The sequence below is a fragment of the Candoia aspera genome, chromosome 13, assembly GCF_035149785.1.
Source record: "Candoia aspera isolate rCanAsp1 chromosome 13, rCanAsp1.hap2, whole genome shotgun sequence".
In the NCBI taxonomy this organism is placed as follows: Eukaryota; Metazoa; Chordata; class Lepidosauria; order Squamata; family Boidae; genus Candoia; species Candoia aspera.
The window spans coordinates 7,576,742-7,601,667 of record NC_086165.1 but is presented as its reverse complement, the minus strand read 5'-3'; the positions used below and the strand labels follow the sequence as shown (position 1 = coordinate 7,601,667).

Below are 24,926 nucleotides of genomic sequence, written 5' to 3'. Positions count from 1 at the left end.
TTTAAATGGGAAGTAAGCCAACAATTAAAATTTTAAGATTGACCCAGAAATAACGATGAACACTAAGAGAATTCGTTTCTTCTTGCTGTAGACAGCCTCTCTTAGGGTACAAAAACTTAAAATAAAAAATATAAATTTGGTGATTTAGAAACAGGAAAGGCTCAACCTAGTGTCCCTTTAGGGCTGCAGCGTGGTCTGGAAAATGATGGCGTCCCGGACTCCCATCGTCTCTTAACAGATTTATGCTAACGCTATTTGTGGTCCTCAGGCTACAAGGTGATGTTCCAAAGTGCAAATGGGATGATTCTGAGCATTTTCTGTCCATGAAAATGCTCTAGGGCATCAGGAAAAGCCTGCCTGCGGCCCTCACAAAAACCCACATTGTCAGGTCTGCCCGCAGCACTCGTGGGCACCGCTGTTCAGTCGGCCGTGTTCCCACCTGAAGCCCAGGGCAGTGAACTCTTGAAAACCTTTGTTGCAGCGTTCAACCGGAGGGTGGACAGTAATCTTAGGAGAACTCTGAAGGAACATACAGTGTTGTGTTGCAGAGGCTGCCTTCAACTGGGGAGTGGGCTGGACGTCTATTCCAGTTGGGGATTTCTGAGGGTTAGCATCGAGGACCCGGAGCCAGCCACAAAGAACCTGAGATCAGGCAGGTCCTTTTTAGGTGTATGTGTGTTCGCACACCTTTGAGTCAATGCTGACTCCTGCCGACTGCCAGGACAAGTCCCTGGAATTTTCTCAGCAAGATTTCAGAGTGGTTTTGCCATTGCCTTTTTCTCTCTAGGGCTGAGAGGGAGGGGCTGGCCCAAGGTCACCCAGCTGGCTTCATGCCTAAGGTGGGACTAGAACCCATAGTCTCCTGGTTTCTAGCCTGCTGTCTTAACCACTGCACCAAACTGGCTCTGATCCATTGCGGTAACAATAAATAGATGTCCCCTGCCACTCCCCAGGAGAAATATCCACTCTTACTCTGTTAGGGCATACAGATGGGAGAGACATAAGGTTCAAATCTTGAGGCACAGAGTTGGTGAATACTAGCGTTCTGCTCTAATTATGGTTTTTCTAGTACTTACAATCAGACTAGCTTATTAAAGCGCTGTGTCTCTGAGGCTGAACTGTCCAAGTAAAAATCTGGATAAAGCAGACTTAAGGTTGTTACTTGAAAGCAATTATTTATATTCAGAAACGTTGATAGAATAATTGTTTCATTGAAATGCATCTTTTGTTTGTTTGTTTATCAAACTTTATCATCGCCCTTCTCCCTCCCAAAGAAGGACTCTGGGTGGTTTACAATAAAAATATGTTTTAATTTTAATGTTACAATTTTAATTTTATAAATATAATTTAATATTAATATTAATACTTTTAATATGTGAGGGCAAACTATGGCTAAGGCATGGCTTGTTTTAACTGTGACTTGTGGAGTAATCCCTAACTGGCTAGGTAGGCACATAAAGTTTAGCTGCAGACCATGGTTTTCTTGCGAAGCAAGCAAATTCAAGCCAATCACATTATGCCTATAGCAATTCTAAGACTCCAGTTGAGAAAAATCAGTCTGTTAATCTGAAATGTTGATGGACGGATGGATAGAAGAGGGTCCTTTAAAAATTGCAACTCGGGTTGAGTCTTTACCTCTGCTTCCAGTCATCTCTGCAGTCAGCTAGGATAAAGCTTACATTTGAAATGCGAAGTCCAAATCTAGGTTAAGAGAGCCATTTAAGAGGATTAGTTGTAGATAGAGTGACAACCGTAAGCTTTGAACCTACCTTCGTAAACAAAAATAACTGGTTCTATGTTGGGAGTACCTCCTTAAACGTATGAGTCTGACTAGGTGAATTTTATTAGCCATACGTGCTAGGGCTGCATAGCTACATGGACTAGTAAAGTGAGGCAGCTGCTTTAAGAGGTTGCAGACACACGCAGGGTTCATACACATACACGACCCAGCATGCTCTAAAGGTGGGGGGCTTTTTTTGAAAGCACTGTACTTCACAAATACCTTCCCCCTGTTTCCAGTTGTCTGCCACACAACTGCTTTCTCTGGCTGGGCCCCCTAACTTCAGTGCTAGTTGATGACTCTAGGTTTCTTTCAGACATCTGGGAAGTGCCATCTGGGTAGAAAAGCTTCTATGACCATCTGATCTGAAAATGATGCCGGAGTGGGGTAGGAGGAAGGTGAAGAGACAGTTGAGGGTGGAAAAAGAGCAGCAGATGGCTCAACCACACTTCCCTTTTCAGGCCATTTTGTGATCGCATTTGGTGATGCTGGATCACTTAGCTTCTGCCTAGTATTTAGCACCTATAATACCAGGCTGATTTAGGGAGCCAGTGTGGGGTAGTGGTGAAAATGCTGGACTAGGAGTGGGGAGACCCAGTTTGGACTTGAGTTGCAGAATGACAAGCAGGAAATTAATTAATTAACCAATTAAAGGACCTTATCCCTCAAGAGTTATGGCACCTCACTAATCAGTCATCTGAGATAGGATACGGCTTCTGGTATTTAGCATTTCTCACTGTAACCTGAACAGTGGGCGGAAGCTACCATAATTTGGATATTGATGTACTGTTGTTCTCCGTGTACACACAACTTGTGCTGTTTTTAGCCACAGCTGTGTCTGTCTTAAACCTTTCTAATTTCTCAGTTTGCATGCCTTGGGAGGTGTAGGGATGTATAGAATGATGCATTATAGAAACCAAATATTCTGGAGAAGTTTGTTACTCGCACCAGTGCACAATGACTGAACTCAGCCACTGCTGCATATTCAACAAACCATGGATTAATATGATTTGTAAATTCAAGTCATTTCTTCCCTAGGTGAACTAGGAATTAAAACCTATGATTCCCCTATTTTAACCAAGATTTAATCCAGCTTCCCCAATTCAGTGCAAATGAGATTTTTTTTAAGCCATAACTCCATAATTTCCAGCCAGCTTGGCTAACATCTGCCTAATAGCCACTATTTATCTTAACATAGTTCAAGCTCCTAGTTTTCTTTCTGCCACGGGCTATCATATAAAAAGACTCTTGTAAACTTTGCTTTTATCTGAAAGTTAAGTTGTTCACTAAGGGACGCGGTGGCGCTGCGGGTTAAACTGCTGCGCTGTCGATCGGAAGGTCGGCGGTTCGAAACCGCGCAGCGGGGTGAGCTCCTGTTGTTAATCCCAGCTCCTGCTCACCTAGCAGTTCGAAAACATGCAAATGTGAGTAGATCAATAGGTACCGCTTCGGCGGGAAGGTAACGGCGTTCCATGAGTCATGCTGGCCACATGACCCGGAAGTGTCTATGACAACGCCGGCTCCAAGGCTTAGAAACGGAGATGAGCAGCGCCCCCTAGAGTCGGACTCGACTGGACTTTACGTCAAGGGGAACCTTTACCTTTACCTTAAGTTGTTCACTATGTAGATCCTTGGATTCTCTAGGTGAAAGCCAATTAAAGGTAGTCCTCAACTTACAACCATTTGTTTAATGATGGTTCAAAGTTACAAAGGCCTCAGGAAAAGTGCTTTATGACCTATTCTCCAGTTTCCAGCAAAAAAGTCCATTGGGGAAGCTGGACTGGCTTAACGACTGTGGTGATTAGCTTAACAACCACTGTAAAATGGTCATAAAGTTGGGTCCGGTCATGTGGTGAGTCGGCTTATGACCGCAACAACTTACGATGGAAATTCCGGTCCCAACTGTGGTTGTGAGTGGAGAACTACCTGTAGATCCATCAGGAATGCAATAGTAGCAGAATGAAATCCCAAACAGTGGAATGTGGGGCAGTTCAGGGCACCAGCCTAGCCAGTAAAAGTTAGATAAGGAAATCTTATTCCACACTAGAATTAATGTGCAATGAGATTGGAGTTTAAAAGAATATTACCCCTGTGAATGGATCGTGCTGAGCAAATGAATATACAGAAATTTACCTTGTAGTTGTCTGCTGTGCGTTTTAAAGAAAGCTTGGGTTGAAACGCTTGGAATTTTTGCACTCCTCTTTAGCCTTTCAAATATGATTGCCCACTGTATCAAATGAAAAATGCAACTCTTAACTTGGAAGTTGTGTTCCCTGATTTCTGAATGAAAGAAACTTGCAGCCTACAGCACACTTCACTTGGCCGCCTGTTCCGTTGATCTCCCTGGGGGTTCCAAGTTAACTCTCAGACGGCTGCATAAAGTTCATGGGATCACAACAATAAGTGCAGAAAGTCATTGTTCTTTGAGCTGCATCAATCATACTTTGCCATTTTTGTGTCAGTTCTTTCTTTGCAGTTGGCATAATTCTGCTGCCATGGGGGAGGTATCACACTGGATACTCACACCCAGTCTGCCTATCTTCCCTTGGACTCCTCGAAATAATAGTCTTCAAGCCCCGCTGTCTCTGATTTCAGCAGACGTTGCCCACACATTCAAATATATCTTAGCAACCATAAGGCTGTTGGCTTCTTAATGAAAGCTGACATTATTAGGAAACTTGTTCTGTGCTCTGTATTTCTTGTGATGAAAACTGCATGGCTTTTCCTTCGCTTGTGTAGAACTGAAGCAGAAAAATGCCACTGATGACTTCCACATTGAAGTAATTGCCAACCCAGCTTTATTCTTAAACGGCATTATTCAGATGAACTTCCCTCATGGTCACAGTGCAGTAAAGAGGAGGAATTGCTTGCCACTTTGTGACTGAACCACCGATATATCTTTTAAAGGTCTAAAATGGAAAGCTGGTTCAAATGTCATTCTGGGAATAATTCCTGCTAGGCCGTACCGGAGGAATTGCATGACTAAACATTTCTCTGTAGCGTGGTGAGATTTCCTAATCTAATACATCCTTATACCGCATTTCTGGAAGCATACGTTGCTTTCACTAGAAGAAGTGTCCGTAAACCTGGAGTATTTATGAAAGTGCTGTATTCATCTCAGCTCAGCAACTCTATTTTAAAACCTGGGCAGATCCTCTTCCAAATACAAGCATCTTGGCACATCCTAACACCAGTGTTGTTACTGAAGTTTATACAAGCAGATAATGTGTGTGTTGAGTGCATAGTCTGTTGTGTACAAAGGTATACCAGAATACTAACCCTTAACAACCTGCTGTTCCCTGGTGTTTGAGGATGAGCTAGACCACGGTTCTCCAGCTGACAATGGTAAATAACTTTAAAGATTTTTGTGCAGTGTCACTGAGATGAGCCCAGAATCCTTTTGATAATGCTACGTTTGAAACAGAACAAGTGAAAGAATGTATGATAAAGTGGGCTAAAACTTTTGGTTATAATATACAGATGGAACAATGGGAAAATATGTGGTTGAAAGTATTCAAATACCTTTGGTATATGCCACCAGAGAAATTGTCTAGAATGTATAAAGGCACTTCAAATTTATGTTGGAAATGTGAACAACAAGAAGGGACATTTTATCATGCTTGGTGGACATGTAAAAAAGCTAGAAAATTTTGGATTCAAATACACACACTGATTCAGAGAATTTTAAGGATTAATACACAATTGAGACCAGAGGTTTTTCTTTTCGGATTGATGGACAAACAGTTGGGGAAAAAGTCATGAAATTTTGTTTTTGTATATGATAACTGCAGCGAGATTATTGTATGCACAAAGATGAAAAGATTCGGCACTACCCACCATGGAGGAATGGTTGGTGAAGATGATGGAACTTGCTGAGATGACTAAAATGACTTTGACCGAGAAAAGACAAGATTGATTGATTGCTGACTGGAAACCTCTTATGGATTTTTTGCATAAAACAGGAAAAAATGAACTTATGATTTGTGGTTTTGATGATTAGGCAGGATACATTATAGAAAGAAGAGAGTGATGTTGTAACCATAGAGTAAGAGGTACTTATAACTGCTGTAAAGAACATGGGAAACTACTTGTTTGTATCTTTTTTCTTTCTTTTCTATTTTTCTTTTACTATCTCTACATCTGTCCGGTGAAGATAGCTAACACTGCTGCCTCCTATTTTCCCCACAGCAACAACCCTGTGAGGTGGGTTGGGCTGAGAGAGAGTGTCTGGCCCAAAGTCACCCAGCCGGCTTTCAGGCCTAAGGCGGGACTAGAACTCTCCTACCACGCCTGATTGGCTCTTGGGCTGAGAGAGAGTGTCTGGCCCAAAGTCACCCAGCCAGCTTTCAGGCCTAAGGCGGGACTAGAACTCTCCTACCACGCCTGATTGGCTCTTGGGCTGAGAGTGTGTGTCTGGCCCAAAGTCACCCAGCCAGCTTTCATGGCTAAGGGAAGCCTAAAACTCACAGTCTCCTGGGTTCTAGGCCAGCCCCTTCACCAGACTGGCTTTGTGTTGTCTTTCTCAGTCTCATGGTTCATCTTGATCTATTCTTCAACCCAAGAAAACAAACCACTACCTTAATTCCTGTACAAGTCCCATAAGTAGCATGACAATACCTTTGTTTTCTTCATATTTAACATTAACTCAGATTCATGATGAGCTCTTCTAAGTCTTCCTTACTCTGGCTAGCAAAGTGATGTTATCTGCACATCCTGCTAGTGTTTCAGCCTTCTACTTCGATTCTAGTTGGCCTCTCTTCCAATCCTTAAAGAATTGGCTAGATTTATACAACCAAACACCAAACAAACCACCTGGTGGCTTAGTGTAGTGCATGAAGCCAGCTTGCGTTTTAGTGAAACACTGATTTCCGGTTATAAACAACCCGGATTAAAATTTTACTAGCAACTTTAGAAACGAGGGAGAAGATGAGTCAAGCAGTTGAAACTTAAGCTTTGCAACTTTGGCTAACTCTGATGAGAATATCATTGGCATAATACAAAAAGTTCTTTATTTTCTATTAGCATAACCAGAAGTGCCCAACACTTACAAAAGTTGCACAAAGCAAGCTACCTTGCAAGTGTGAGAAACTATTGTTGATTTGTTTATAGGGCAAAACAGGAACTATGCTCGCTTTCTGAATACAGGGGAAGATCTATTTTGTATTCTGGTTTGTACAGCCTGGAAGGAAAATAACTCCTTTGCGAGATAAATCTCTGCATAGAGGAACTCTGGTTTTAAGCAGCATCTACTTACGTAAAATTAGATACTGGTGACTGGGCTTGCCCTTGACTCTGAATGACATAATTTGCAACCAACTGACTTTTGCATCCTGGTAATGTTGCAGTGGCCGTTCGTTTGCATGCCAAAAGCTTAAACTGGTCTGGAAGGAGCTTTCTTGAGAATAGGTTGGCCCTGGCAAAGCAAGTCTGTTTTCTTAGCAAGCCCAGAGGATGGCGTAAGAAACTTGGTTCTATGTGATATGAACCCCAGCTGTTACGATGCTGTGCAAAGGAAGGGAAATTGGGTTTGCAGGGAAGATAACCTTTCCATGGCCCAGTTCCCACCCTGATCTCTGCATTATGCTGGAATTGGAAAAATATACTGCATTTTTCTTACAAGCATGTCTGGATGAAGATGCAGCACAGTGAGTTTACGCCTCTTGGTGAGGAACCTGTGACTGTTGTCACTGGAGAAGAAAAGATGCTTGGGGGTGCTGGCAGGTTGCTCAGCACTGTGCCCATTTTGTGACCGTCTGTATTAGCATTGCCCTCTTTTCTAGGGTGCAGGCACGTTTCTAGCTCAGAATCTAACCCCCGCCCCTTTTTGAAGGCTGTCCATAGTCATAAACAATGCAGAGAGGCAGCGAACCTGGTTGCCAAGTTTAAGGCAAAGAGATTATGCTAGCAGAATTGTGAAGCTTTGCATTTTTTGTTGTCTTCTTGGGCTTGCACCAGCAGCTGGCAGCTTTCCAGGGTGGAAAAGATTTTGGGGGGTGTGGGCGGGGCCAGGAGAGCACCAAGCTGACAGTGTGATCTCGCTTGCTTGCTTGCTTGCTCACTCTGTGGCTGCCGCTCTGCTACAGCTGTTGCTGAAGGGGTGGCTGTTACAAGCCACCTCCCTGCACTGCTGCTAGCTAAGCCCAGCTCCCTGCTTAAGCGACGCTCCCTGGGGCTGGCGGCGACTGCACCGCCTCCTCTCCTGCACACTGCCCAGACCCCCATGGGCAGGTTTGTTCTCCACCTCTCTCCTCTAAACGAAGATGTGGTTCTGTTGCATGGCCGAGTGACGTCTATGGCACACGGTAAGCATCAGCAGCTTGATCACATGCTGGCCCAGTCAGTAGTGCAGGCGGGATAGGAAGGTGGAAGGTAGAGGAAGCTCTGTTTACAGGCCAGATGGTACTTTTTCTCTGGCTGGATGCACGAAGGAGCGGCCTCTAGAATAGCCCCGGAGCACTGTGAGATCTGGCCGGAGCTTGGCTGGGTGGGAAACACCCAAACACCTGTGTGGGTCGGTGTGGCGTTCATTTTCCCCCCTTCCTGTCTGAGCAGAGTTTCCAGACTCCGAGGGAACAGGAACAGCGAGCAGGATGCTCTTCCCCCCGTCTGCCCAGGAGTCTCCGCGTGGCCTCCCAGACGCCAGTGACCTGTGCCTTGGATTGCAGTCCCTTAGCCTGCCAGGGTGGGATAGGCCATGGAGTACCCAGGATACGGATGCTGCAGCCCAGCCAAGCACGCAGTCTGGTGAGTGAATCTGCTGACGCACAGCAACAGTTGCTGGATTGCCTTTTGCAGCTCTGTCACCCGGAGCTGTTCTTCGTGGAGGAGCAGATCCCTAGCAGCTCGCTCCTTCCTTCCTTCCCTCCCTCCCTCCTCCCTCTTTCCTAGAAGGGAATCTGTTGAGAATTAAACCCCCCCCTCACTAATACAGAGTCATAACTTTCTAAGTTTGAAGCAGTAGGGAGCATATAGTGGTTAACGTGGGGGTGGGGAGGGAGTTTTTTCTCCAGCCACATTTTTGGGGATGGTCCTGCACAGACAGTGGGCTGGTGGAATGACATTCACAGAAGTAGGTTTGTGGGCAGACTGTTGTAACAGAGATGATGGCAGGGAGTTGGTGTTTGTTTATCCTGTCTTTAGCTCCCAAATTGATCCCAGGCTGATTTAGGCTGCTTGCCCCTGGGGTAAGAGTAGTTTGGTGTATGTTCGGAGGAATCCAGAGTGTTGGGAGATCTGGGGCTGCTTACCGTATGCTCCAGAGCCACCATCAACCCAGTCATTAAAGAGACGAGTGACAGTGCCTCTTAGATCTGGGGTTGGGACTCTTTTCTTTTTCTGAGCTGTTTCTTTATATTCTTGGTGGTTCTTTTAACCCCAGAGAAGATTGTGCTCGGTTTTTCCTTAAATCTTAGCTGCCCCTAAAATACGGAATGCTCACACCTGTTCCATCCAATGTTGCCCTTTCCCACATGTGCTAATGTGATGCTTTGGAAAGATGCAACCTCATGAAACTCAGATTGGTCCAAATGGAGCTCTCCACAAAGGACAGTGACTAGGCAGCTATTGTGGTTAAGGCACGTGTTGTGCATTAATACCAAATTTTTCAGGATAAAGGTGTGGAACCTATAGTTTTGTGTAGCCGTCAGCTGGCAGGACTTTTCCATATATGTTTTGGCAGGATTGTTACAGGACCGGCTAGGCCATTACGAATCCTTACGGCATCCACGTATTAATTTAAATACGCTTTAATTGGCTTTGGAGGAGCTGTGTAAAAAGGCATACTTGCCTTTCTACCATAGGACTTTGGTAGCTGAAACTTCTTTGTCACCATCGGTTGTGGCTGTACCCAGATCAGCTGCTTTATGCTGCCAGAGTGTTCCAGCCATTCCATAAGGCTTCGTAGAATTGCAGATACAGACAGCTCAAAAGGCAATAGGGAAGCACCACACCTAATTGTACTTCCTTGTTGCCGTTGTCTGGATTGGCAGTCTGGAGTTGGTAAATGAAGCTGCAGCCTTCCATCAGACGGCCTCGGGCTGTGGCTGGTGATGCACCAGAGGACAGTGCCTGTCTATAGAAGGCCTTAGAAAGGGCTGCCCTCGGCCATTCTTGGCATTCCTTTGTTGTTTCAACAGCCTTGACCTCCTGGCTAAAGATCACAACTCCTGGTCTTATGGTAGTATGTAGTTGCAACAGGCTCGGGCTGTGTCTTTCTGCAGACATCTTGAGGTAGGGCAAAATTGGAGCTTGCCAACCGTGAGAAACTGTAAAACAATAGATGTGTTCCTTTTTGAGAGTCCCTGCAGAAAAAGTTAGTGGGGTTTGGCCAGTTAGCAGGATCAAAATGGGGTCATCTACCTGTCCTTAACACCATGTCCCATGTGGATCAAAGAGGTCTTATAGTACAAAATGGAGAAACAGCTCCTAAATAGCACATAGGCAACAAGAAGAGCTCGCTGCCCTGTCTGGGAGATTCAAAATAATTTTCTCAGCCATCATGTTGGCCCGAATATAAAAGCACAAAGCTTTGGCGGTAGGTGAGCAGAACACGAATTTATCAAATTGTCATTTTGTCTTTGAAGAGAACTGCTCTGACATCAAATGGACAAATTCCACAGTTCCTGCTGATGGAAAATGAAATTTCATTTACCGGTCTAAAGGCGTTCATTATCCAAGACTGTATTGCAGAGCCATAATTGCATTGCAGAAATACTTGAACGTTCTCTTCCTATTCCTTTGGCATTTGAATCATATTTTTCTAGAGCCATGGCGTGGTCTACGTAGTGACCCTGATACTAAATATACTTCCACGTGAAATATTACTGGGCACAATGAATTAACCCTTCACTGTCCCATTTTAGCCCAACTCAACATGAACATCCTGCCCAGTTTAGGAGAAACTGTACGGAGGATTGGCTTTCAGGTTACCTTTAAAACAATAAAGTCAGTGGCAGACTTGGAGTCGGCATTTGTAGTTGTTCATCCAACTTTATGCTGCGTTGTAAGAACGCAGCCTTCGCAGAGACCTCACCCTGATAGCAGAAAAGTGGGGCTGGAACATCAGTTCGGTGTGCTTGAGGGGGATCGGGTGGCTCTAAGTCACGTAGCATGAGAGAAGTTGCAATTCCGAATCCAAGTATTGCTCTTGGAGTAATTGGCCGTATGGAGTGCGCAGGTTTCTAATCCTGCGTAGATCCCCTGTTTATCTTCTTCCCCAACTCCACCCCCTGCACAATGACTTTGCAATGTTGGAGTGGATGCAGATGAAATATTTAGGGGGATGTAGCATCTTAGAGGAAGGGAGGCTAAACATGGCGAGGGCTTGGGAAGCAGGTGCTCCCCTGAGTGGCCTTTCTGGGGCATTCTGGGGCAAAGGGAGAATTCTCTTTGAGAAGGTCGCTTTATTGAGCAAAGACTGGGATGCTCTGCCTGGAGTCAGATTTCAGCAGGCAGCTCCCTCGCTGGGTTTTGATGCAGCAGCTGGCAGTGTGCTTGGCACTAGAACTGCAGCATTGACTGGGCTGGTCTCAAGACCCAAGCCTGTGGGGTAGGGAGGACAGACCCTGCCAAGTAGGAAGCAGCCTTGTGGGTCTTGGCAGTTTGGAAGCTTCTACAATGACTCAGCTGTACCAACCCTCAGGGAGTTGGCTGGGAAGTGCAGAAAGTTTGCAATTGGGCTAAAAATACTACTGCTGATTTGCACTCTCAAAGTGCCAGTGTTTGACTTCGGATGTGCTTGGAATCCAGACAGGCTGTTGTGACTCTTCTAAATCCAAATGCCTCTTGGGTGGGGCTAGCAGTGATTTAAAGACGGAGCTCAGCCTTTTTCAAGCCATGGCGTACAGCATTGCTGTTTCTCTTGAAGCACGGAGTCAGAAGCCCTGTGTTGCTTCATGAAATGAGCAGGGCACTAGCAGATACCCTGTTGCAGACAAGCGAGGAGCCCCCTCCCCAGGTACCCAAAGCAGGCAGCATTCCCAGGCCTGTCGTTCATCTACCGGGGGATGCTGTGTCCTCGGGAGCAATTTGCATATATCTCCAAGCCTCTTTGCCATTGGCTGCAGAATGTCAAAGGCTGAGACTGATGGATCAGATAAGAGCCCCCCCCCCTTGGGAAAGAGGGTCTGGTGTCTCCTCCTTGTTTTACTGCATTGGAAATTATTCCAGATTTGGCAGCTCCTATTATATCTTGGCCATCATCTTCCCATTTCAAAGATTTCTTAGTGATGTGGCAAACAGTGCTGTGCAATTTTGCATCTCCAGTTTGTCTCTTCTGCCCCATGACAGTCTCATAGCCAGCCCGAAATGTTTAGAAAGAGGCACAATTTCAGTTGGAACAACTCTTTAGGACAGTGTTGACATATCACTGATCTGTGAAAGCAGATGCTGCTTTTTGTGTATTTGTTATTATATTTATATACTGCCTTTCCTCCTTGGCTCAAGCTGAAGGCTGTGAAGTATAACCTGGGCATTTTTTAAATGGTTCAGTAGCTCCTCCGTTGAGCAGAGGAATGGAGTAGAAACCCACCCCTCCTCTTTTAGTTCAAATTCTATGAAACCTGTTCCCCAATATTTGCATGTTCTGGATCTTTGCAAGAGAACAGCTGGAAGGTCTGACAATGGTTTAATACTCTACTGCATCTTTGGGTTTTCGTTTATTAAAATACAGTATTTATAAGCTGCCTTTCAACCCAAAGGATCTTCCTTCCCTCCAGCAATAAAACATTTTTTTAAAAATGATCAAGTTTGGAGCAGAGCAAACCATCTTTAAAGCATCTAGAGTAACGTTTCCCAACTTGGACAACTTCCAGATGTGTGGACTTCAATTTTCAGAATCACCCAGTCAATACAGCCATTCCTGAGAATTCTGGGAGCTGAACTCCACACATCTGGAAATTGCCAGGTTGGGAAACAGTGTTCTAGAGCAAAGAATACAGCTTTGACACTCAACAAAAGCCAGCAGATCGTATGATCTGTCTACCACAAGATAGAGAAGGGACCAAGGGTTCTTAGGGAAAAAAATTGGTTGCTGCCACAGAAAAGGCCACGGCTTCTCTTCCTGTTGCTCTTGAGGATTGGGCATGTAGTGGGGCCTCTGAAGGAGGTTACAAAGCTTTAGAATCAATAGGGACATCTCGCAAGGATGATGGGAGTATGTGTGCAGGAGGAGACATAGAATGGATTTATCATTTGGAGGAAAAACATTTCTGATGCCTCCAGAAAACAAACACAGCTGAAACAGAATCTTCCGCAGTGCGTAAGTTTTATTTTTTGCTGGGAATAGTTTGCTCAAGGAACAAATGCAGTCCCCTGCCATTACTCACTTTTTTAAACTAAGTCCTCATTTTCTTTGGGCCATGAACAGTCCATTTCTGGCCCCAATTAATTTCAAGTGATTAAATTGGTTGGCTGGTATTTCTGGCTACTAATATTCTACTACAAGGAGTTCCCCCAAATTTGAAATGGTGAGGACAAGAATATGGCACATGAAAAAGAAAATCCTATGTTTCTTAAAGTTGCAGTCTTTTCTTTATTGTATTCTAGTTTCTGTACTGGACTACAGGGAAAATTTATTTATCCTTGCGATGGGGCTACTATTTTTAATTCCTAGATTTAATTTCCTGGCAAAAGCATAACTGAGGCAAAATTAGTTTTTTGCATGGTTTTTGAACAATATGCAGTCAGTATGTTAAGTCAGTCTGTCTGTCTCTGTCTCCATCCCCATTTCCTCTTCCTTCTCCTATTTTATGTGTAAATAAAAGATCAGATGCAGTGGAAGTCCCAAAACTTACTAAGTAATATGAGGACTCCTTTATTTGTCATATAATCTGAGCAGGTTGGGAGTGCATCCGATCGAGGCCCTAAGTGAGCAATGGGTATTGGCTGTGATCAAAATCACGTACCATGTGAGTATTGGATTATTCACAGAGTATGCTATTTTCCCAAACAATCCTCTTTCTGGAGGATTGCACCCCTTTTGAACTGAGGGGTGGATTTAGGAAGGACTTAGTTTTAAAAACCTTTGCCCACACCATAGAGAGACTGATACAGGGCAATCCTCATCTCTGTCAGGTCTGCTAGGATTATTTTTAATTTACTCGATTCAGGCATTTTTATGCTGCCTTTTCAAACCCACATTCTCCCAAAGTGGCTTGTGGTCAAGACAAAAACACTTTGAGTGCCCCTACACTTAAAATTATTATTTGCTTTCTAGTAAGGGGAGAGACACTTTTTGCGATCCAGCGTTCAGTGTATTGTGCTCTTGCAAAAGGTGAGGCCTGGGAAGATTAATTGTTAGCAACAGAGATCCCCTCCAGTTTGTTAACTGGATTTAGGGACTGGGAAGAACAAATGCAGTTCATGAATTCTGAATTTCTGCAGTTGGTTACCCTACACGGAGTTCCATTTTTTCCCTTCTTATTGCCAGACTTAACTCCATGGAGTAGGTTTTACCCATGCTCAGTAGAAGAGCTGAGTCACGAGTGTTAATATCTGAGCAATTGCCATTGGGAGTGGCAGATAGACAAAGCAACAGAAATAAGTCAGAAGATAAAGACCTGCTTAATCTTATTCCTATGAGAGGCCATTCCAGAGTGAGCCGTGCTAAAGTGATGCTTCCGAGGCCTCTCCCTGTAATAACATCTATGAAAATCGCTGTTAGAGCATTCCTTTGTGTTTCTTCGCAGGCTTATTCTGAAGATACCCTGACTGATCTCCTAAGGATTGATTTAAAGGGCCTTTCTAAGGTTCTTAGTGTTAATGCTGAACTCCTGGTTCATCTTCGTGTGCTTTCTGTGGCTGATCTTTGATCATATAGAATTGAATTGAATTGTTAGCTTCCTGCACCGTGGACAATTTTCATAGGCCACCTTTAGAATTAAGGGAACGGGGATTTGAAAGCCGTGGGAGTGTGCTGTGTTGATAGGGGAAAACACATGAGCTTGCCAGTGCTATCCATCTCAGCCCAGCAGAAAGTTCTTTTTTTTTTTTTAATCCGTCTGGGTTCGTTTAGCTATTCTGTTGCTGCTAATTTGTGCGATAGGCTCTTGAGATTGCTGACCACTTCAGGAACCTTTGACTTCAGAGTGGCTGTAGAGAGCTGAGAATGCAATAAGAAGAATCGGGAAAGGCTGTTTCCCAAGGATCAAACGGTTGGGTTTGTGCACCTAAAAGAATGGTATTAAGCTATCACCTGCTGCAGCAAGTAGGCTTCCTCTGGCTTGCATCTGTTGCCAAAAGAAAGAAAAGGGCCCACTTGGAACAGTCTTCGTTTGACTACATCCCATGATTTCAGCATTTGGTTGTTCTACAGCTGCTGCATTAGGCATTGGCATGCTCACAATCCTGCCCTGAAGCCCACAAAAGGCAATCCTGAGAGTTCTAATGCAGAATATAGTTGGCGCTGCAGAATTCAAAGAATTGGGGATGTAGAATTCTGAGGCAACAAATTTGCATTGTTAGTGGGTATCCTTTGCAATAGGGTCTGCCCCCCTCCCTTGGCTGTAGGAAAAAAACAGCCAGTTTGCTGCCAGACATTTATATTGGAGAAGATCTGAATAAACTTTAATCTGACGTGAGGTGGGGGGCTGCCAGGAAGGGCCATTAGGCTGTCGTTTAATTCCCCCTCCCCAGGGTTTAGATGCAAGTTTTAAATCTTCTGATTGCGTTATATTGCTTTTTTATTACCTTGTGGCTTTTAGACTATAGGGTTTTTTTTACAGATTTATCTTTTCATTCTTTTGTTATTGCAAAGCGTCCTAGGAATGTGATTGACGGGCGCTGTGAAAACTTACTGTAAAACCAACAGAAAGTGGTGACTTTCTGTTCCTTAGACCTAATTTATCTAACTTGGCCTCTTTCAAGATTTGGGTATAATTTACGGTTTTCCTTTTGCAAATGGCAAGCGCAGTTTACAATTAATTCAACTAAAAAGTATTCGTCTTCCTCTGTTAGATAATGACATACCTTTTCAGCAAGAAATGGATGGGCTTGGGTACTGTTAGATGTGGTGCTCAAAACGAAGTGGTTTGTGTGCTGTAATAGCTCCCTTGGGGCAGAAGTTTCTTCACAGATTAAATTTATTCTGAAGACTCATTGGTTTCAGGAGGACAGCAGAAATGGATGCTGTACAGTGTTATAATTTAAAAAAAAAGAACTAAAAGGAAGGTTGGGATTGTTTCTCTTCTACCAATTATGCAGTGGTCTGTAGGACCTGCGTTTTTTTCTATATTTGAACAAGCATTTTACCACTGTGAGCTCTGATTGGAGGATGATTTTAAAATGTTGACAATATATATTAATGTATATAATGTATATGTATATTAAGCAGAATGTATATGCTTAATTTTTTTTCCTAATGAAGTAAACTAAGTTAAGCGTTACTAATCTATTTTTATAGCGTAACACCCAACACATCCTTAGATTAGATTGGTATGAGGTATATGTTTTTGAGGGTTTTTTCTTTTTGTTCCTCCCTCCTCCCCCCCCTTTTTTTTTTGGCTTGCATTATATATTAAAAAATAACCCAAAAGTAGCCAGAACAGCTCTCTGTCTGGATCAAGATCATAATCCTCCATTGTGGTCTCACTCTGCCAGCTCATCTACTAGAATATAGTTTTCTCTCATTAGCTCTTCCAACACCTTCTGATTGGTGGCTGAACAAACCCGGTTTCCTGTTAACTGGAGCCAGGGGACACCGAAACAAAGAAAAAAATGCTCCATGCATCCCCCTTCCAGACAATTAAGGAAAATAAATTCCTGGGTGCATATGTCACAATGTACCTAGTTGGCATCACAGTTCAGCTCACTGAAGCCTTTCACCTTCCCCAGAATGTAGCATGCAGTTTCTGGCTGACAAAAGGGTGCCTGTTCTTAGCTTAGATTTTGAAGCACAGCATGTTTCATTAACATCTAAAAATAAACAAACTGCTAATATAGCAGTTGCACAGTAACCTGTCTCTGAAGAATTATCCAAACCCCTGTCGGTGCATGGTGTTTTAGCAATCTCTGCAAGCCTCCTGGGTTTCCTTGTGTTTACAAGAGATGGCTGGCTTTATCTGACCTCAATACCTGAAAGGGAATATTTTTTGCAAGTTGCTCCCTGGGGTCAGTTTTGTTTGCTACAGTGATCTTAGGAAGCTTCAAAAATTGGCAGTCAGGAAATACTGGAAATTAACTCTCATAGCATCAGCTAAGAAGGCCCACACTTGACACCCCTAATCCAAGATTTGATTGCAGAATAAGTAAGGCGGATGCACAATCAGTTGATTCCCTTATTTATTGCATGTTCTGTGACAACTCAAGAGTTGTACAAACAGCTTCTGATCTGCTTGGATCTTCTCATCTGCTGTCAGCACAAGATCGCACAAGCTGGATGCTTATGAAGATAGTAATAAATATGAGAAACATCAGTTTGAAATCATGAGGGCTAGAAACTATCCTTTTAAAGGGCAAATTTAAATCCTCTTAACTCTATAGATCAGTATGACATCTCATATCTTCTTTAGCCCAACATTGTGCAGGTTTTCTTTTTGTGTTATTTTTGCCCTTGGAGGCTTTTGCTGTTTGTGCCGATGCAACGTGCCTGTGTCAACGTCTTTGTTCATGAAGCGTGGACAGTGGGAATGCCAGCCTTTTTGGCTGTGTGTGTGTGTTTTTTTTCGAACAAAGCTGCACAAGGTTCTGGCTGCAGTACACAGCCTTTAGTGTATGTCTGGTGATTGGTCCATGTGATTGTAGAAAAGACAGCTGTGTGTAGGAGGGAATGTGTGAGGTTTTTTTATGAGTGGGGGAGCCGTCTCTGAAAGAGATTCTATTGGCCAGCTTCGAAAGACTTTCTAGCTGGAGTCAGAAAATAATCAGGATTGCTTTGGGGTCAAAAGCATTACAGGTGGCTCTGCTGAAACAAATTGTTGAGGTTTTCCTACTAACAGATTAAGCTACTATTATACCTAATCATTTGGCCAGGTGAAGGGGTTGCATTTGATTGTCTCCTCTCACGTGCTTCATGCAAAATAGCCTGGGGGGAGGACCTGCCCGGACTTGTTCTCACTTCTTCTTTTTCTCTCTGCTGGAAATGTAGCTCAGCAAGGCTTGCTCCAAAAAGGGAGCTAGGTCCTTTAAATGTTTTGCTTTTGTTTTTTGTTTTCTGTAAATAAATTATTTTTATAGAAATGCTTGGTGTGTGACTTTTTTGACCTCTCCTGGGCTAAAGGCTTTCCCAGCATTCTGCAACACAAATGGTTTGGAGTAAATAGGTTTAGACTGCCGGATGAGGAAAGGGAAGATACTGATGGCAGGCCAGAGAGATGAGTTGGAGTGATGGGGTCTTACGTGATTGAAGCGTGCTAGATATCCTGGGGCTATCAAGGCAAATATACCCCTGCGTGCCTTTTAGCTTTTTCAGATCTTCCACCACTGTCTGTGAGGTAACTTCAGCTTCACAAACACCATTGAAGGTGTGCCTTATTGTGCTCAACCTCAGAGGGCAGCAGCCAATGGAATTCAACCAGCCAAACTGCAAGCAAACCGAAGGCTTAATGAAGTCAGATTTTTTTTTGAATCTCTCAGAGAATGGAGATGGGTTTGTGTGTCTGTTCAGAGGCGAGGCACCTGCACTGGAGCCATTTTACCACGGGGAAGTGAACCGTGTAGATTAAATGTTAGGGGCTGCCCTGCTTCCTAGCGCAGGTGCATACAGGCCCATAATTGACTTCTTTCTTTTTGATTTTTCTCTTTTAGCATCCAAAGATGGCTCAGTTTGAAGGGACCTGAGAGTGTGTGCCACCCTGGGAACCCTTCATTCATCACACTTTCTGTCCTGCTTTTCAGTTCTCAACATGCTGGGCAATCCTTTTGGGAAGCCATCTCTGGGTTTCCTGCCACTAGATCCCATTGGCTCAGAGCTGAGCGAGAACCTTCCAACTCCAACTTTGAGGGCCTCCCGCTTGGACAGCAGTCGGTCCCTCCTGTATTCTCGTTCCAGCAGTCCCTCTGACTCTGACACTAGTGGATTCAGCTCTGGATCCGACCATCTCTCCGATCTGATCGTAAGAAGCCATCATTATTTTTTCTCACACCGTGTTGGAGATGGAAGTGGGAAGGAGTTAGATTTTCCCAAGTTGCTCCTAAACCTGTTTTGATTTGGTTTAAGTTTTGCATAATTGGGAGGTTGGGCTTGATGGCTTTCAAGCTTCTTCCCAAATGTGATTTTTACTGTGCTTCTGATGAACGTGTTTTGCAGTCCAGTCTCCGCATCTCTCCTCCTCTGCCGTTCTTGCCTATTGGAGGCATAACCAGAGATTCCTTAAATGGAGCAGGATCTCACCTGGATCAGGAGCAGGCTGCCTTGGCTGCTGTCACGTCCACCCCAACCAGCATGCCCAAGCAGTGGCCTGGGGCCTCCACCTGGCCATCCTGGAACATAACGGATTCCCCGGAGGATCCCTTCAGCATTGAAAGGGAAGCCAGACTCCATAAGCAAGCCGCAGGTGAGCCGAGGCTGGGCTGTGCATTCAGGGAGGCGAGGCCAGAGTTCCTCCAGGGTCTCTGGAGGAGAGATGAAGCTTCTCTGTGGCTTTTGTCTTCAGCTGTGAATGAGGCAACCTGCACATGGAGCGGGCAGCTCCCACCTCGAAACTACAAAAACCCCGTTTACTCCTGCAAGGTGTTTATAGGAGGCGTTCCCTGGGACATCACAGAAGGTGAGTTCCTGGCAGCCCCTGCAGTCCTTTCTCTTGGTTAAGCCCCTCCTCTGGTGTGTGCAGGTAACAGCCTGATTCAGAAGACACACAGTGGCAGTCTTTCTTTCGTGGTGTGGCTTTCCCCAATGCAGCAGGTGCCCAAATGTTAAATGGCCACAGTCTCATGGGGTTTAGCATTCTCACCCTTGAGATTTCATGCTACAGTATTACAGTCTTGGCCATTTTTTAAAAATGGAAATGTTGTCATGTTTTTACATCTAATTTTACAGATCTGTGGGGGTCATTGAAACCTACAGGGGCTAAGGATTTAAAGCTTCAGAGACCTAGGAAGTCTGCTGAGGTCCAGCAAAAGCCATACAGGTAGTCCTCACTTACCGACCACAGTTGAGACCAGCAACTCCGGTGCTAAGCTGCACAGTTGTAAAGTGAAAAATCACGTGACCGCACCCAGCTTAGGATGGCAATTCTGGATGCCATTGTTAAGCGAAGCACCGTGGGTCATTAAGCGTAACGTCATGTGACCGTGATTTGTGACTTCCTGCTGGCTTCCCTGTTGACTTTGCTTGTTGGAAGTCAAGTGTGGAGGTCACAAATGGCGATCATGTGACCGTGGGACACTGCGACTGTCATAAATCACGCCAGTTGCCAAGCTTCCAAATTGCAATCAAATGACAGTGGGGACGCTGTGACAGGCATAACTTCAAGGACTGCTCATAAGTCTCCTTTTTCAGTGCTGTCATAACTTTGAATGGTCACGAAATGAGTGGTCATTAAGCAAGGACTACCTGTACTAGTGTTTCAGCTGCAAGAAAGTTAGGGCAGTTCATCTCCATACCAACAGATAAAAAAGATCAGGGCATTTACACTTCTTCCAGAAATGCTTGTAATAACAGCTGAACCTCTTACATTGCTGGTTCTGTGCTCAAGGCTCATCTGCAGCAGAATGAACTGTCAGTGGGAGAACTGAATAGCCAGGTTTTTATTTATTTATTTATCAAATTTTTATCACCATCCATCTTCCCCAGACGGGGGTTGCAGATAATTCATGTCTCTGATTGCTCCACCTGTGCCTGAAGTTTAAAGAATACTTTTTTAAAAAAAGGATTAAAAATGAAACCTGTAGAGGTGTATCATGCTCTGAGCTTGCTGTCTGAAAAAATACAGCTTTTTGGAAGTCTGACAGCATCTTTTAGCAAAGCGTGTGCAAACTGGGGAAGCTGGAGGAGCACGCTGGGCCAGTGAGTGTCATGCTGGGCCCCGCTGACTTGACAGGTTGGCAGGGCCAGTATTAAAAGGTGGATGAAAACACAGCAAAAACAGGTTGATTTCCTTTGAATTTAATTAAAAATAAACACTATACAGTTGGCATGATGAAACATACTCTGGCAGCAACTCATGGGGGACCCAGGAGCCCGAACCCAGGAATTGTTAGTGCATGAGGCCTGTGGGTCTCAGAACGCGCAATTTTGCCTTTTCAGAATCTATAAGTCATTTAGCTGAAAGAGGACTGAGTTAGTTTGCTAGCAAAGAGATGTGTTTACCCTCCAAGAATGGGTAAGAAATGTAGGGGCAGGTGACCTTTGACTGTCCAGGTGCTGCTTGAACTACAGTTCCCAACATCCTTCAGTGTTGGCCATGCTGCTTGGGGTCACTCGGGGCTGAAGTGAAGCAATGTGGAGAGCGCTAAAGCCAATCCTAACCCAGGTGATATTTGAACTACAGTTCCCAGCACCCTTCACTCTTGGCCATGCTCTCTAGCATCACTGGGGCAAAGGCCAGAGGCAGCCTTCCCCCATCCTACTCCACATATTGGAGCGGGAAAACTGATTTGGGTTTGGTTGGTTGGTTTTCCTCATCTCTAACGAAATGTTTCTTCTGTGCAGCGGGTCTAATCAGCACCTTCCGTGTGTTTGGCTCGTTGAGAGTGGAGTGGCCTGGTAAGGATAGCAAGCATCCCCGCTGCCCTCCCAAAGGTAATATGCCTAAAGGTAATACAGACATGGTAGGAACTCTTTTTATCCATGCTTCATATAGAGCACTGAGGGCTCCTGGGCATGACTGCATGCTGGTGATGGATGGGGATCACACCGTAGTTTGGTGGCCTCGTTCTGGTGCATAGGTCCTTCCCTTTCACCTCCTTTCCACCTTGCTGAGGGAAAACTGCACACTGGGGGCTGTTTGGGGCCAAGGGCAGCAGCAAGCCAGGGCTTTGGGGCGGGGGAGGGACCCCGGCTGCCCTCAATGGTGGTCCCCATCCCATCAGGACCACAGTTAAGGAGGGCTTACCCTAGGTGGGAAGACACCTTGGAGATCTCCTGGTCCAACTCCGAAGGAATATGGAAGCGATCTTGGGGAAGGAAGGAGGGAACCATGAAGTGGGGCTTGCAGAAAAAAGACAGACCTGAGAAAGAAGATGCATGAGAAAGAAACTCAAAATCACCACGCCTTGATTTTGTTCAGTATAAGACAGGACGAAGAGAGGCTTAGGCTCTCAGGATTCTGTTTTTCTACCAGACTGTAATAAAGAGCATCCCTGGAATCCTTACTGTGCCTGTTTCTTAACCAGGCCTGCTTCGAAGAGTTGGCGTCAGTCTTGAAAGCCTGTTCAAGCTTCTCTCTGCCCTGTCTTACCCTGAACAAAATCAAGGTGGAGTTACTGGTTGCTTTCTCACACTTTGCTCTATCTCAGGACTGTGTGATCTTTTCCACAACTCCCTTATCTGTTTGTGCCGTCCTTCCTCTGCACTGCTTTACAAACCTGTCCAGGGCAGGAATCCTTAGACCATCCCAGACAAACGGCTGCCCAGTCTTTGCTTGAAAACCTCCAGTGATGACTCCAGGAGGAAGGCTGTTCCACTGTTGAACACCTCTCATGGTCAAGAAGTTTGGGCCCCCTCTGTAAAGCTTCCGCCTGTTGGCTCCTGTCCTGGCCTCAGGAGCTATGGAGAATAAATCCGCACCCGCTTCCCTGTGACAGTATTTTACAGTTTCATTCGTCGTGCATGCCACTTGGTCACTCAAAATCAGCCTCCCTTGGTCAGGCGTCCTACACTTACACTGGATTCCAACTCATGATATCCAGCCACAGTGGCCAGCTGGGCATTAGGTATAGAAATGTTCCATTTGCAATAGCAGCTGCAATAGTGATAAGGACTCCCAAGAAAAGACACAGCCAGACATCTCTTCCCCATCACAGTGCCTGCCTTAGGAGCAGGGCTAGTCATACGGAGCGTGTTCCAAGGAAATGAGATGGTTTAGTGATTTTCCTCCCCCATAGCTGTGCCATCAGGGAGATGGCAGAGTATTGCAACAGGATTGGTGTTGTGTCATAATTAGCTCACAAATGGAACCTTGCGTTCCTTTGTGTGTGCGTGTGTGTTTTTTTAAAGAAAGGTTTTTGGATTTTCAGTAGCAACTTTAGGTTTAGATTGAAGAGCCCTGCTGCTTTTAGACATCATTCCTCTGATGGATGGATCTGTCTGGCGAAGAGACTGTAGAGAATTGCTCCATTGAGCATAGTTTTCCATCTTGCCGACATAACCATGCTGAAAGGAAATGTGGTTCATGTCTTCCCTCTCGGAAAAGGGAATAGGGACCCAGGAATAAAGTTGGCTGCTATTTTCTCCTCCTGGTTCCTAAAGTGCAAGAATTTGCCTTCCCCAAATGGGGCTAATCAGGATCAGAGGTGCAATTGGCAGTTCTTTTTATTCTACTTCGCAAGGCTTGGAAGAAAAGAGAATGAGGAGCAACTGATCTAAGTAGAACATCGTCGTAATCAGAAGAAGCACATTATTAATGAGATAGGTGGAGAATTGTTACTGAATATTCCCAAAACAGTTGAACTGGATGGATCTCTTTGATACAGCAAAGCAGTTCTTAATATTAATTACCCTTATGGTGACTGCTAGAAGAGAGAAGATGTGCCCTGTAGTCTTAAATTCTTCCCTCTCATTCTTAACCAAGGTTATGCCTACCTGGTGTTTGAATCAGAGAAATCTGTGCGTGCTCTGCTCCAGAATTGCTCCCGAGATATGTTGAGCCCCAGTGGCCTGAGCGAGTACTATTTCAAGATGTCTAGCCGTAGGATGCGGTGCAAGGAGGTGAGTGAACAGCGTGGCCAAGTCAAAATGAAAATGAAATTAGTAGGTCAAAAGTTTATTACGAACAAAGATCTGGAGGCATCAGCTTCCAGAAAGGATGTTGAATGCAGGAAGGGAAGTGCTTGAGTATATATTGCTTGAAAATAATAGAGATCTCTATAGCTTAGTTCCCATGGAGGTTATTCAGACCCTCATCCAGAGTGTGTTTCTGACAGTTTCATTCCCAAGAGCAATATTGTAGTGACAAGTTGATTGTATAAAATGTAGACAGTGTTGGCTGAGTTCCCACATTATACTAAGTCATAGTTTGTTTTAACTGTATTCTCTTGAAGCAGTGGTAATCTTACAACACGCAATGGCTGGGTTCATTCATCATGCTAAGCCAAAGCATTATGGCCCAGGACCACGTATGGATCCAGTCTCTGGGTTGGTTGCATGGTCAGACCAGTGTTTCTCAACCTCAGCAACTTTAGGATGTGTGAACTTCAACTTCCAGAATTCCCCAGCCGGCATGCAGTTGCTGGACGGCAGCTTCTAACAGTGCTGGTGGGGAGGCGTGCTGAGAATTGTGGTTCACCAACAACTGGAGAGCCACCTGATCCTTGGCTTAAGGGAGGGTATGGAATTTGTGTGGATGGCTTGAACGGCTCTCGTGATTATGTCTTCAGGTGCAGGTGATCCCGTGGGTCTTGGCAGATAGCAATTTTGTGCGCAGCCCAACTCAGAGGCTTGATCCTGGCAAAACAGTCTTTGTGGGAGCCCTTCATGGGATGCTGAATGCAGAGGCCTTAGCAGGAATCCTCAATGACCTGTTCGGAGGGGTTGTGTATGCAGGTATTGACACAGACAAGCACAAGTATCCAATTGGTAAGTAAAGCCAGTCCTTGGCTATTTGTGCCTTCTGTGGTGGTGGTGGTATCTGGTTGTGCTTTGTGGATAATGCCTTGGAAGCAATGCCATTCCCTGTAGGAAGCCTAGGGAAGAAGAAGAGGCTTGAATATCTTGGTTCCACTGTTGGACTGTGGTGAGCATGGGTGGGAGAGAATAGCTGTCTGGTGATCATTTTAACTGAACGGAGCTGGGTGAGTTTGCTTTTCCAGCGCTCTTTGCCAATTCTTTGCAGTGGGGCAGAATTAAAAATGGGTTCTTTCCCCCCAGTACGTTTTGCACTGGACATCTTATATGTCGTTTAACAGTTGCAGCCTGCTATTAAAAATGGACGAAATCTGTTTTCAGTTCAGGTTGACTTTGTATATTTTTACCTATACATCTGTTGTATTCCTGAACTAATCCTCAATTATTAAGAATATCAAAATGTATTTCAACATGACAAAAAAAAAACCC

General features: G+C 44.7%; 1 protein-coding gene across 2 annotated transcripts in view; it reads left to right on the top strand.

Annotated features, from left to right (window-relative positions):
- The window catches only part of CPEB1 (cytoplasmic polyadenylation element binding protein 1), a 35,757-nt gene that overhangs the window by 6,276 nt on the left and 4,555 nt on the right, over positions 1–24,926 (top strand). The window contains exons 1-8 of one of the 2 annotated variants that reach the window (XM_063314165.1): positions 7,890–8,082; positions 8,333–8,524; positions 18,611–18,828; positions 19,023–19,269; positions 19,369–19,482; positions 21,366–21,455; positions 23,446–23,582; positions 24,251–24,449. In XM_063314165.1, the coding sequence (XP_063170235.1) occupies positions 8,001–8,082; positions 8,333–8,524; positions 18,611–18,828; positions 19,023–19,269; positions 19,369–19,482; positions 21,366–21,455; positions 23,446–23,582; positions 24,251–24,449 (1,279 nt within the window). In that variant the 5' untranslated portion in view covers positions 7,890–8,000. Of the gene's footprint in view, positions 1–7,889; positions 8,083–8,332; positions 8,525–18,610; positions 18,829–19,022; positions 19,270–19,368; positions 19,483–21,365; positions 21,456–23,445; positions 23,583–24,250; positions 24,450–24,926 lie in introns of those variants that run through there. The other variant, XM_063314163.1, reaches the window with a different exon arrangement.